The 15,262-nt window shown below is 34.8% G+C and overlaps 1 protein-coding gene across 1 annotated transcript; it reads right to left on the bottom strand.

Annotated features, from left to right (window-relative positions):
* Positions 1-601: 601 nt before the first annotated feature.
* On the bottom strand, positions 602-8,876 carry LOC114335176 (uncharacterized). Its single transcript, XM_028285359.2, has 3 exons — positions 8,556-8,876; positions 8,401-8,498; positions 602-1,159 (listed from the first exon to the last, which is right to left on the bottom strand). The coding sequence occupies exons 1-3, from the start codon at positions 8,791-8,793 to the stop codon at positions 602-604; spliced, it is 894 nt and encodes a 297-aa protein (XP_028141160.1). The 5' UTR covers positions 8,794-8,876.
* Between the last annotated feature and the right edge of the window lie 6,386 nt (positions 8,877-15,262).

Below are 15,262 nucleotides of genomic sequence, written 5' to 3'. Positions count from 1 at the left end.
TCTTAATGATATTTTCTAGTAACATGTTAAATATTAGCGTTGATAGCGGGTCTCCTTGCTTAAGCCCTTATCTGACTGAAAAAACTGAGGTTCCTTCTTTTACTCTTACGTTGCAGGTAGTATGCTTCAATATCATCGTCACTAGTTTCTTTAGCTTCGTAAGTATTTCAAATTCTTCCATAACTTCCACAATTTTTTCCCTCTTGACAGAGTCGCACGCCTTTTTAAAATCTATGAAAAATACTATTGCCGGGATTTTGTATTCATAGCAGCTAAGTAACTCTTTCATTATGAATATCTGATCGGTTGTTCCTCTGCCTTTCCTAAACCCTGCTTGATATTCCCCTATCTGTGGTTCAACTACTACCTCCAAGCCTCCAGCCTGATTTTAACGATTGTCGCTATTATTTTATAGGCCACATCTAGCAGTGATATTCCCCGATAGTTTTTACACTCTGCCTCATCGCCATCCTTTAAAATCGGTATTATTGTAGCTTTTTCTATGTTATAGAAACATGTCAAGCGTTAATTCAAGAACTGAGGGATTAAATAAAAGTGAAGTTATTTAATACCTATATTACCTAAAAAATATTGACAGGTTTTACCAATTATCAAAATCTTCGAATTTTACAGAATGTGCCGAAGCGGTTTGATGTTGTGGGGAAGGGGTAGGTAAAGGTGTCTGGTTTGAAGTAGCTTGGCTGGAATATGCAGATGGAGATTGTGGAATACTTTGATGATGTACGGGAGGAGTCACTGTATAACTATAGTGTCCCATGTCAGCCTTAAATAATATATTATTTATGTGATGTTCTACTATGTTTCTCGTTGTTCTCGTGTAGCTTCTTAGCTTAAAAGCCACATGTTGCCCGTAGACACCACATGCGTCTGATGTTACATTATATGCAACAATTTTTAAAATTCCCAAGGCTTCATCAACCTTAGCATCATCTGAAGATCTCCTATCTGTATCTTCTGATATAGATTGCCTTTTTCGTTTTCGCATTGGAGTCGCCGATGTTACAGCTACAGTAGCTTTTCTTTTACTTTTACTAGTTTCTGGCGATGGTATCTGCAATTCTGCTTCATTAATTGTAAAATTAGTTAAAGTTTCTTTCACTTCTTCATTATTCTCATTTACTGACTCAATATAGACTTCCTGAAATATAAACGTTATGTATTAAACAAATTTGCCTAAAAATATTGATGTATAAATGAGCAAAAAACAAAGTATATGGAAATGGGGAACAACACATATTATGAAGACACACAACTGAAGACTACCACAAACAACTAGAGTAAAGAGTATTGCTTCAAAAAAGTGACGGAATTTGAGTATCTAGGAGTAATCCAAACAAGTAGGGGAAGAAAGCTAAGAAATGAAGAAGCTAATTTCGAGAGGAAGAAAGACTGCCGGAGCCCTACACAAATTACTAAGAACAAACAATATCTCCAGAAAAGCAAAATTGAGACTGTACCGAACACTGATCCAGCCCACAGTCTTTTACGGGAGCGAAACATGTGTTATGAACAAAAATCAAGAATATATGCTGAATACCTGGGAGAGGAGTGTTCTAAGTAAGATATTCGGGGGGAGTAAAAAACGATGAAGACGTTTGGAGGAGATGAACAAATGCAGAGATCAACGAGCTGTACCGCAAACCAAAAACTTGCCAGATGTCAGAACAAAGAAACTTAGATGGTTAGGACATCTTGATGGCCTACGAAAGGTGGGTAAAGGATAGGTGAAGGAAAGAAGAGTGGCTAGAGCATGTGAGGAAGACCTTGAAACAATCGAGATAACAAATTGGAGAACTGCGGCCGTGGACAGAGGAGAATGGAGAAAAACAGTGGAAAAATTCCAAGCCATGAGCCTTTAAGGCCTCTTGAGCTGTATATGTATTTTCAGGTTTACAAGCGAAGGGAACTATGGAGTAGAGCAAGGATTGTAGTGGAAAATGTTTTTGGGATTTTATCTGCTGTTTTCAGAGTCTTTAGAAAACCACTTTTACTAAATCCTGGATTCTACTATGTATGTATACTAGTTATGGATACTTAATGGAGAGAAGATAATATCGATCTTACATCATTTATGCCTTTTAGAAATATAGCACAAAAGTCTCCGACTGTCGCAAAAGACATTCGAACAGATTTCGCTCAATATTTTCTTAAAACACAGTAGGTACATATTAACAGTTTGTAAACTATATTCCATATATTCCATGAATGGAAGACACAAGATGGCCCAAAAAGATTATGCAGTGGGTACCACCAAACCGCAAAAAACGAGGAAGACCCAAAAAGACATGGAAAGAAGGGGTAACCAAAGCAATGAGTACAAGGGATCTTAGAGATGGCCAATGGGATGATAGAAGGACGTGGAAGTTAGACATCGGTCAACGTCGAAAGACGTTCTAAAACCGATACATACATACAAACTATAATACAGGGTGAGTCATGAGGAACTGTACATACTCCTACCTTGTATAGAGGCTCCTATGAGGAATAACAAATGACCATTAAAAAGTGTCTGCTCCCATTGTTTAATAATATACAGGGCGAGTTTCGCATTTTGACAGAAATTTGTATTCGTCATAATTTTTGAACGGTCAGATCGATGTGTCTCTTATTTTGGTAAATCGTTACACTATTACCACCTAATCAACTGATTTATTCAAACTAGAAAAAAATCAGGTCCGGCTTCAAAAAAATTAGTTCGTTTGGGTCGTAGAAAAAATTTCACCCTGTATAAGCTTTTTGAAAACTGTAATATGAATTTTACAAATTAGACAAATAAGCAATTAAAATGACATATTAATTTTTTTCCCCACACGATTACTTAATTTTTTATAAAAAAATCAAATTTGACTATGAATTAAAAGTTTGGTAAAGTGAACCATAGATTTAAAAAAAACTTTTATTACAAAAATTAATTTTTTTTTAACAAATATTTAATTTATGTTACCACTCAATCAACTGATTTATTCAAACTAGAAAAAAATCAGGCCCTGATTTAAAAAATTAGTTCGTTTTGGTCTTAGAAAAAATTTCACCCTGTATACGCTTTCTAAAATGTCTAATATGAATTTTAGAAATTAGACAAATAGGCAATTAAAATGGCATATTTATTTTTTTCCCCACACGATTACTTAATTTTTTATTAAAAAATCAAATTTGTCAAAATCAGAATTTTAACCTAAAAATGAAAAAAAAAATGAAATCACGGTTTAACTCGCTACAACTCTGTTTCAGTTTAATATTTTTTTTCTGAAATTTTTACAGCACATATCTCTTACCATTGTGAAGACTATGAAAATTGTTGTAGACTTTCAGTCATCTTCTCATAAAAGTTATGAATTTTAAAAAATGAAAGGTGCAGATCGCAAATAAACTATAGAGTCCAAAGAGAAGTGTTATGGGTTTTAGATCTAGACGTGGTATAGAAAAAAAAATGGTGAAGCTTTTAATTTTAAGAAAAACGGTCTTTAATTTTTTTTATTTTTATGGTAAAATTCCGATTTTGACAAATTTGATTTTTTAATAAAAAAATAAGTAATCGTGTGGGGAAAAAAATAAATACGCCATTTTAATTGCCTATTTGTCTAATTTGTAAAATTCATACTAGAGTTTTCAAAAAGCGTATACAGGGTGAAATTTTTTCTAAGATCAAAACTAACTAATTTTTTAAATCCGGGCCTGATTTTTTTCTTGTTTGAATAAATCAGTTGATTGGGTGGTAACATAAATTAAATATTTGTTAAAAAAAAATTAATTTTTGTAATAAAAGTTTTTTTTTAAATCTGGTTTCTAGTAAATATGGTTCACTTTACCAAACTTTTAATTATTCATAGTCAAATTTGATTTTTTTACAATAATTTTTTCACAATAATCAGGCCCATAGTAAGTTATGGCTGCGAAACATGGGTGCTGACACAGAAATCTGCTAATGCATTAGATGTGTTTGAAAGAAAAGTATTACGTAGGATACTGGGCCCAATAAGTGAAAATAACAACTGGCGAATTAGGTATAATAGAGAAATATACGATCAATATAGCGAACCAACTCTAGCACAATACACTAAACTGCAGAGATTACGGTGGGCAGGGCACGTGGTCCGCATGCATGAGAATAGAATCCCCAGAAAATTGCTGAATGCAAGAATGCAGGGAAGAAGACCTGTTGGAAGACCTAAAAAGAGATGGGAAGACGAAGTCGATGAGGATGCCAGGAACTTCCTGGGAACGCGTTCATGGAAAAGAACAGCGGTAAATCGAAATGATTGGAGAAGCTTGTTGAAGGAGGCCAAGGCTCGATTTGGGCTGTAGTGCCATTGGATGGATGGATGGAAAATTGATTTTTTTATAAAAAATTAAGTAATCGTGTGGGGAAAAAATAAATATGCCATTTTAATTGCCTATTTGTCTAATTTGTAAAATTCATATTAGAGTTTTCAAAAACCGTATACAGGGTGAAATTTTTTCTAAGACTAAAATGAACTAATTTTTTAAATCCGGGCCTGATTTTTTTCTAGTTTGTATCAGTTGATTGGGTGGTAACATAAATTAAATATTTGTTCAAAAAAAATTAATTTTTGTAATAAAAGTTATTTTTTTAAATCTATGGTTCACTTTACCAAACTTTTAATTCATAGTTAAATTTGATTTTTTTATAAAAAATTAAGTAATCGTGTGGGGAAAAAATTAATATGTCATTTTAATTGCTTATTTGTCTAATTTATAAAATTCATATTATAGTTTTCAAAAAGCGTATACAGGGTGAAATTTTTTCTAAGACACAAACGAACTAATTTTTTTGAAGCCGGACCTGATTTTTTTCTAGTTTGAATAAATCAGTTGATAAGGTGGTAATAGTGTAACGATTGACCAAAATAAGAGACACATCGATTTGGCCGTTCAAAAATTATGGCGAATACAAATTTCTGTCAAAATGCGAAACTCGCCCTGTATATTATTAAACAATGGGAGCAGACACTTTTTAATGGTCATTTGTTTTTCCCCATAGGAGCCTCTATACGAGGTAGGAGTATGTACAGTTCCTCATGACTCACCCTGTATATAACTATTATCTATATAATAAAAATTAAATCTTACTCTTCTTCACGTGCCATATCAGAATTATCCGACATTGGCGATCACCATTACGAAGACTTCTCGATATTCTGCATTATTGAATAATTGTCCTGCATTTCATATCTGAGGCCACCATCATACACTTCTACGGCCCTCTATTTTGCCTTTAAGGGTCAGTTGTAGTTGTAGTATTCTATATCGATTTTCCCTCACTATATGTTCCAGATAAGACTTTTTCCGGTATTTAACAGTGTTTAGCAGTTCTCTATCTTTGTTGATCCTTCTTAGTATTTCCTCATTAGTTTTTCGTGCTGTCCAAGGTATCTTCGGCATCCGTCTATGAATCCACATTTCCAATGCTTCAATTCTTGTCAGGGGCGATATTTTTAGTGTGCATACTTCTGCATCATACAAAAGTACATACCAAACATCTCTCTCTTTCTCTCGCTCTCTCTCTCTCTCTCTTCAATCCTGACCACCCGGAGAGAGTGTAATGGTCGAGAGTGATGTCGTGTATTTTCCGTCTCCAATGATCTCTGTCTTTGGTCATTTTTTTGACTCATGCATAGGTCTTTTGCTTTTTCCTGTAATTAGATCGATTCATCTTGTTGGGGATCTTCCTGTTGATCTTCGGCCTTACACCTTTCCCTGTATAATGAGTCTTTCCACGTTTTCTGTGTTTGCTCTCATAACATGTCCAAAGTATTTTAATTGTTGAAGATGGACTTTATGGAGAGTCGTTGGCAACTTTTAGCTCTCTTAAAATTTAATTATTTGCCCTATTGTCGGTCCGGTGTAAGGAATTAGTAACATTCGTCTCCAACAGAACATTTCAGTGGCGTCTATTTTTCTTCTTTCCGATTGTCTCAGGGTCCAAGATTCACATCCGTAGGTGAGTATTGGGAGTATTAACACGTTCGGTGCACATCTTGAACAAGCTCCACTTGGCTGGTGACGCTACTCGTGCGACATGGGCAACGAACTTGTTAAGCAGTTGCTCAACCTCATCTTTAACGCTCTTGAAATTTGACAGTCATTCCATATTTTGGTCATTTTTACTGTGGCAACTTTTGCCAGATCACATTTACGTATTACGTTTAATCTCTTTCTGTCATGATAGGGCAGTCAATGAGGGTATTTGGCTCCGAATTCCATCCTACTACATGGATTTACTTGATATTTTCACTTCACAGTAAGTAGGGAATACCTCAAGAAACATTTTGAACATAGAAATAACACTATAATAAAAGATATCATAGAAGGAAAACGATGCATTTAAATTCTGGTGGATGAGTGGTTAAATATACTTCTCATTTTTTCTTAATTAGTCTTCAATTTTTTTTGCAGCATATTTTGCAGCTTAGTTTGAATGTAATCGACATTTGATATTGCTCATTTTAAAGGTCTTTTCAAGCACTACAAAAGGTATTGGGAGCATTATACACCTAAAATCGACCGTTTCTCTGTTATTTAAGTTGAATACACCGGTTTGAGCATGCACCAGCCACCAAAAACACAAACTCTTCACCTACCATATCTCCTTTTGTATTATAACTAGAAGATTTATGAAGGAACGAATCTCTTTGCTTTTTTATAAGCTACAAACATTTTAAATTAGTTATTTTAGTTAGATGCATAGTTTTTAAGGAATTCGCGAAAAACCGTTCGAAAACGGTGTTATGTTTAAATGAAAATGGCCAATTTTCAACCACGAATAACTCAAAAAGTATTGAGTTTAAAAAAAAAGTTATAGAACAGATTTTGCTTAGAATTTGGTTCTCTAGCCAGCTCAGTGTCCAAAAAATTTTCTACCCCCGGGAATGGGTGGGAACCGCCCCCAAGATAAAAGCGCCATAGTATATAGGGTAGACTTTGAATTAGGAGATAAGTAGAGGCTATTCTTAAAGTTTCATTAAAATCTATGCAGTAGGATAGAATTCGGAGGTAATATCCTGTTCTTGCTCTCATTGACTGGCGTATAACCCTGTATTTGTGGTCAATAATCCCAGATATAAGTATGAGCTCACAACCTTAAACCGGTCAATTGTGGTTATGTGTGGTTAATTGTTATGTAGTATATCCACTATCATTGACTATTTGCAAGAAGGGCTGTGTCATCTGCGAAACGTAGAGGAGCGTCAAGGTTGTTTATTTTATGACCATTTATCGATATGCCCTTTTCCCATCCTTCAAGTGCTCTTCTCATAATATTTGTTCCACATATAATATATATATTGAATAATTGTGGAGATAGTATATTTATATCTTTGTCTGACACCCCGTTCTGGATGAAATTCGTTTGAAAGTGTGTCAATCCATCCAAACATAGTACTTAACCATTCTTTGTCTTAGTTCTAAACTGAGATGATTATTGCAAAGAAATGATTTCATTTTGATAAAAGTACATAGTTTAAGTCATTGCTATTCTGCGTTTTCTATTTTATTTCTATGTCTGGATCTAGTTAGTCCGTTATGAGTTATGTTATGACAGTTCCCAAATATGCCATTTTGTGAACTTTTTTTAACTTGGACTCCATTTAATTGAAGCTCTGCATTCGGATGTGGATTACGACTAAAAACTTGATTTTGTTCGATTTTATTTTAATGTCCATTTCCTCGTCTACTTCGTGGATCAAGCAGAATTTGGAAACCTTCAATATTTTCTGACAAAATTACTGCATCGTCCGCGTATCTACATAATTATATTAAGTAGTTCCCCGTTGATTTTTATTCCATATGACTGTCTCTCAAGTGCCTTTTTAAATAACTGGTCCGGTAAACATTGAACAATGTTGGCGACAAAATATGACCTTGTCTGACTCCTCGTTGTATGGAAATTTTGTCAATGTAGTTATGTATCTCCAATTTTTACGATAGCAATTTGATTCCAATACAAATTTTTAATGATACGAATATCTTTGTCGTCTATGCCTATATTTTTTGCATCTGCATTAATTTTATATGCTGTACCTACTTTATCAAATGCCTTTTCGAAGTCCACGAAGCCTGCAAATACATCTTTTCTTTGATCACGGCATATTTGTAATAGCATGTTTAGCGCAAAAAGTGCTCCCTGATTCCTATAGCATTTCTAAAACCTAATTGGGTATCTTCGAGATCTTCTTCGCATTTGCGTCTAATTCTGCTGTGAAGTATTTTTAGGAAAATCTCAAGAGTGTGGCTCATTCTCAGAAATCTAACTCACTGACTGACATCACGATATCTCCGATTGTTGTAAACGGGCAGTCATAAAAAATGTTTTGTATACCCATTAAATGAGTATCTACATTATAATACAAACCTACTTACCTCAACAGAGTCTCTAGCTGTTTTCGGTTCATCTCTATCTAAAAGAAATACCATACGGGAAAACCCAAACCATTTAGACACATATATTTCATCCGTTCCTAAAAAAGTAAACAATAATTATTATTATTTTTGGTAAGAGTTTTGAAAAAAACAACCTTTTGCTGTACCCCTCGATTTGATAAGTTTTATCTTTTCTCTTCGGAAACTAGCAAGCAAAATGTCCATCTTTTTCCTGGCTTCTTCTGAAGTACATCCTACTTTTTCAGCTATCAATATCCAGGCATCATTTTTTTTTATTTTATTATAATGTTGCTCATGCTTTGGATTCCATAACACAGGATAGCGTTCATATAATTCAATAAGATCTAAACATTTTTCTCTGGTCCATTCCATTTTTTTTTTCAGAAAATCAAAGTTCAGAACGAATCAAAGTTCTTTTTTAATTAAATATTTGCGCGAACACAACGAATACACTAAACGCCTATACCCTCTGAACATAAACGAACAAACGCTCGCTTTTGATCTTTCCTCTGTTACCGACACCCCTCCGAGAATGATCGCATGCTCAGTTCGGCAGAATAGGGCTTTTCATCGATTGTCATATGTTTCGAGCTTCTGTCACCTGTTGTATAACCTGTGTATCATATTAATATACACGGATTATACGACATTTGACAGAAGCTCGAAACAAATGACTGTGAATGAAAAGCCCTATATTGCCAAACGGAGGGAAATTTCCCTTTTTGCCGGAATTTTTAACACAAAAGGGAAAAAGTTAACTCAAAAAGTAATCTTTAGTCCAGTCCAAATTGTAAAATATTTTTTAAAAAATCCAAAAGAACATTTCTAAAGAATTAAACATATTAAGTATATCTTCTCCTCTAGTACCTAGCCATTGAAATGATCAAACTGATCCGAGTTGAAGTTATTTCTTTCTCTTTCTGCCTGAGTTTAATAAGAGGAATCACATGCCATGTGCAATGAAGATAAAAATTTGATCAGCGAATAATAATGACGTGTTTCGGGAAATCCCTAATCTCTTTTCTTATAAGTGAATCACAGTAATACAGATTACAGTTGAAAACCGACCGAAATTGTCTTATTCGGTACTTTCTTTATAGACGGAGAGATAGAGCCGAAAAATCATCGTCATAAGTAATATGGAGTTTTTCCTGTGAAATGTGTCCATTGTATGTTGACAATTATGACCCCTTTCAGGCTGACACCTCAGTGGATACAAGAAGTAGCAATAAGGGATGAAAGGAGAAAGTTAGTGCAGTCATTAAAGGTTTTCACCTCCTATTTTGTTAAACCTCCATCGATTTGCATGAAAATTGGTGACTAGTTAGAGCATACCTCAAGAAATAAAACTGATTTGGTGCCAACTTGCACTTTTACCCTGGTGGTGAATACCACCCCTTCTCGCGGGTGAAAACAATTTCATTAAAAATAACCCCACAAATCGATAGAGGGACAAATTTTAAGTAAAATTTGTTATATCATGTTATTAAAATAAATCAATACTTTTTGAGTTATTAAAGATCAAATATGTGTCTATTTAAGAGCATATGCGTGGAGTTACGGATGATAAAAAGACCATATTAATTAATTGTATGTTAGTAAAATATTATTTTTATCTTATTTCGATATTTGACACAATACTGGTAATGGGAGATTTTAATGCCCAAATAGGTAAGGAAGACTACATTAACCAAGTAGCAGGTAAGCACACAATACACGAAAAAACTAACGACAATGGCCAACGATTATGTAATCTAGCATCTAGTACCAATATGATTATCGTTAGTACAAAATTCGAACATCCCAAATACCATAAAGTGACGTGGATTTCCCCAGACCAAAAAACATGGTCACAAATAGACCATATTCTGATTACAAGAAGGAAGCAAACATCGGTAACAGACGTGAGGTCCTACAGAGGTGCACATGCAGACACAGACCATTTTATGGTGACTGCAAAAGTAAGACAAAAAGTCAAAAGAACACTAAAAAACACGACAACAAAAAATAAATGGCACGTAGAAAAACTGAATACTCCAGACATAAGGATTAAATATGCTGATGACATGAACAAAAAACTGAAGGAACAATCTAAACCTACAAAGGATATAGAAACAGAATGGAGAAATATAAAAAAATGTATAAATGAAACAGCGGAAGTACACGTAGGGATAAAAAGAAACAAAAAAAGACAAGAATGGTATAATGAAGAATGCCATAAAATGTTAAAAAAGAAGGTAGAAATGAGACAAATGTGGATAAGAACAAATAGACAGGATTATAGGGAAGAATACAATATAATAAGGCATGCATGTAAGAAAAAAATAAGGAAAATTAGACGTGAGTGGTTGGATGATAAGATAAAAGAAATAGAAAAAGAGAGTAAGAACAGAAACACAAAAGAATTCTATAAGAAAATTAGTGAGCAGAACAAAACGTTTAAAGGAAAGATAAAAAGCATAAAAGATAAAAATGGAAAAGTATCAGAAAACGATGAAGAGTATAAAGAAATTTGGACTAACTATTTTAAAGAATTATTAACAGAACAACAAGATCAAGACCTAAATGAAAACAGAGGAGAAGAGACAATGATGTTAGGAAACCAGCTACAAATACCAACAAAAGAGGAAGTTGAGGAAATTATTAATAGCAGCCGTAATGGTAAAGCCTCAGGATCGGACTGTATCAATATGGAGCTTATAAAATATGGTGGTGAAGAATTAAAAGATAGATTATACAATTTAATAAAAGACATATGGGACGAAGAAAAAATGCCGGAAGAATGGTACAAAGGACAAATTATCACGATTCATAAAAAAGGAGATCAACAGATGTGTAAAAACTACAGAGGACTGACTCTATTAAACACAGCATATAAAATCATGTCCGCCTTAATACAACGAAGACTGACCGAAGCTACCACGAATATCATAGGACACTATCAATGCGGATTTGTTAAGGGAAAGTCTACAACAGATGCCATACATACAGTTAAACAAATTATGGAAAAAGCTCATGGATATAAAATAGAAATTGAACTGCTTTTTATAGATTTTCGACAAGCATTTGATACAATAAATAGATCAAAACTAATGGTAGCTCTGAAAGAAATGGGAATACAACATAAATTAAGAAGATTAATACAAATGACAATGAGTAGAACTGTAGTTAGTATAAAAACTCAAGTAGGCGACACAGAAGAATTTGTCATCAATAAAGGGGTGAGACAAGGAGATTCATTATCAGCAACTCTGTTTAATCTTGCCCTAGAATACGTCGTCAGGAAGATCAACAAAGGCACCCTCCGAACGAGAGAAGGACAAATAATAGCATACGCTGATGATATTGTGCTAATAACAAAAAATAGAAAAACAATGGAACGAATGTTAAACGAAATGGTAACAGAAGGAAAAGTAATGGGATTAAAAATAAACCAAGAGAAAACCAAAATAATGAGATTTGACAAAAACTTTGAAAACAGAAAGGTTAGAGTAGGAGAATACACTTTTGAAGAAGTCGAAAAATTTAAATATTTAGGAATATTAATAACAAACAATGGAGAAAGAGAAACCGAAATCAAAGAAAGGATTATTACAGCAAATAAGAGCTTCCATGCAAATAAAAAATTACTTAAAAATAAGTTATTGAGTAAGAAATCAAAAATGAAAGTATACAAAACAATAATTCGACCGACGATGATGTATGCAGCCGAAACTCTTAGCATGACAAAAAAACAAGAGGAAAACCTTAGAATACAAGAAAGAAAAATACTAAGAGCAATATTAGGACCAATAAAAATAAATGACAATGAATTTAGACAAAGAACGAACCTTGAGTTACTGGAAGAAATTGAGGAGGATATAGTATGTAAAATAAAACAGCAAAGAGCAAAATGGCTAGGACACATATGGAGATCCGGATCAACTACGACGATATACTCAATATTGGAATGGACACCAGCTGGCAAAAGAAGACGTGGAAGACCAAGATCTACATGGTTACAAGAAGTAGTAAGTGATCTCAACAATGCGGGCATACGACATTGGAAAGGGAAAACCAGAGACAGGAAAGAGTGGAGAAAAATAACAGAGAAAATTAAATAACGAACATGAGGACTGATCTACCTCAAAACATAGATCTAGAGAGCGTAAGCGGCGTAACCCCTAAAGGGGTGTTTAGCCACTATATATATATATATTTCGATATTTAATTGAATTTTTTCTATCAATATAAACTGAATATGTCCAGAAACTGGGGGTGTCCAATAATGGGTACATTTGACATATTCGAATACACTTTTGCTAAATTTATAATATCGAAATAATATAAAAATAATATGTGCTCTTAAACAGACAAATCTTTGATCTTTAATAACTCAAAAAGTATTGATTTATTTTAATAACATGATATAACAAATTTTACTTATAATTTGTCCATCTATCGATTTGTGGGGCTATTTTTAATAAAATCGTTTTCACCCCGACAAGGGGTGGTATCCACCTCCAGGGTAAAAGTGCATCTTGGGGTATACTCTAACTAGTCACTAATTTTCATGCAAATCGATGGAGGTTTAACAAAATAGGAGGTGAAAACCTTTAAAGACTACACTAACTTTTCCCTTTCATCCCTTATTGCTACTTCCTGTATCCACTGAGATGTCAGCCTGAAAGGGGTCATAATTATCAATATACAATAGACACATTTCACATGCCACACTCCATATTACTTATGACGATGATTTTTCGGCTCTAGCTCTTGGACTATTATAAAAGTGGCATGCCTTAAGGTATGTATAGATATGCGTGCCGCGCACTTAGCGCCGTGTGTACGCCGTGCGTTCTTGGCGCCGACAGAAGTTGAATCATGTGCGCACCGTTTGTGTACCACTTGAAAACACGTACTAACGCGTACTAACGTGTACTAATCTAACGAACCCGCCACGAACGCGTACCGCACACACGGCGCGAAGTGTTCGGGGCGCATATCTATACGTACCTTTATACAAAGCTCGAACACCATGAAAACGACTAAAATCCAGGAAACGCTTCCTTGGAACAGTGCAGGATGAACCGTTCGAGTCTTTTCCTCTTCCCCGGGTTCAATAGATCAGCCAATCTCTGAATTTTGACGTGGAAAACTCTGAATAGGATGAGAACGGAAGTCGCTTCAGTAAAATCAAACGTGCTAAAATGGGGAAAATACAGCAGGATGATGTGAACTGTGACTGTGGAGAAATATAGAATATGGAACATCTTCTTACATGCAGAAACTGTCCTCATCGGTGTACCCTTGAAGATTTGTGGCTCGCCAACAAAGATGGAACCGAGGTAGCCCGATACTGGGTCGAAACCACATAAATGACATGTCCGGACACGATAAAGTAAGTAGCAGAAGTGATGAAGGTAGCAGAAGCAGTGACTTCCAAAGGTACTTCGACATAGATACTGTTAATCATACCTTCGAGTTTGCCGGAAGTCACGAAAAATCAATCACAATAACCCCGAGACCATCCAACTCCTCGACAATGACAATTTGGTCAGAAGACTAAGAGGAAGAAGTTCGAGTTGATGAAGTATAAAGCAGGTCGTTACGAGGATCCAGATAAAAAATGAAGAAATTCAACAAGTAAGGAGGGTCAACAAAGATAGAGAACTGCTAAAGACTGTTAAACATCGAAAAATGTCTTATCTGGGACATATAGTGAGGGGAAGTCGATATAAAATATTACAACTGATCCTTAAAGGCAAAATAGAGGACCGTAGAGGTGTAGGAAGAAAACAAGTTTCTTGGTTAAAAAACTTTTGTGAATGGACTCAGATATCAAATGCAGGACAATTATTATTCCATATTGCAGAAGATCGAGAAGCCTTCGCAATGGTGATCGCCAACGTCGGATACTTCTGATATGGCACGTGAAGAAGAAGATTGAACAAGTGGACAAGATAAAATACTTAGGAGTCTGGATAACGGAAGATCTAAATCCGAAATCAGAAATTCGATCAATAATAAGGAGTAAACAAAGAGTCAATCTGCAAATCCGATATCGGATGGTAAAATGTTGTATCCGCACTCTATTCTTCTTTATGGTGTCGAAGCCTGGACTGTTAATGTTGACTTAATGAGAAAGCTGGAAACTTTTGAGATGTGGGTTTTAAGGAGACTTTTGAAAATACCATGGACCGATCATATTACCAATATTACGAACGAAATGGTGTTGCACTGAATGAGAAGAGATAGAGAACTTTTGACCACCATTAAAAGGCTAAAGACAGCATATTTGGGGCACATACTTAGAAATGATAAGTACGAGTTGTTGCAGCTGATTATGAAGGATAAAATCGAAAGAAGAAGGGGTCTTGGTAGACGACAAATATCCTGGTTAAAAAACATTCGTGACTGGACCGGGTTAAACACACAGACGCTTTTAAGAAAAGCTGAAGATAGAGACGAATTTATAGAAGAAGATAGACTACAATGACCTCAGGATTATATCTAATTTATACTATAAACAACGAGCAAAAGTATCGTGTTAACGATCAGCTATCAGAGGAAATTGAAATCAGACGTGGAGTGAGACAGGGATGCGTGTTGTCGCCAATTCTTTTTAATTCCTACTTGGAAGAAATCTTGAAAAAAGCTCTTGAGGGTCAAACAGCTGGAATAAAGGTAAATGGAGTTCCCATTAACAACATTAGATATGTGGATGACACAGTCATCTTAGCTGAAAATATTGGGTATCTTCAGAGGCTGATGACCAGAATAGCGAAGTTTGGACAAGAATACGCTCTAACAATGAACGTCAAGAAGACAAAGTTTATGAGAATATTAAATACTCAAAGAA

This window comes from Diabrotica virgifera, chromosome 4, assembly GCF_917563875.1.
Source record: "Diabrotica virgifera virgifera chromosome 4, PGI_DIABVI_V3a".
Lineage (NCBI taxonomy): Eukaryota > Metazoa > Arthropoda > Insecta > Coleoptera > Chrysomelidae > Diabrotica > Diabrotica virgifera.
This window is presented reverse-complemented; position numbering and strand designations above follow the sequence as displayed.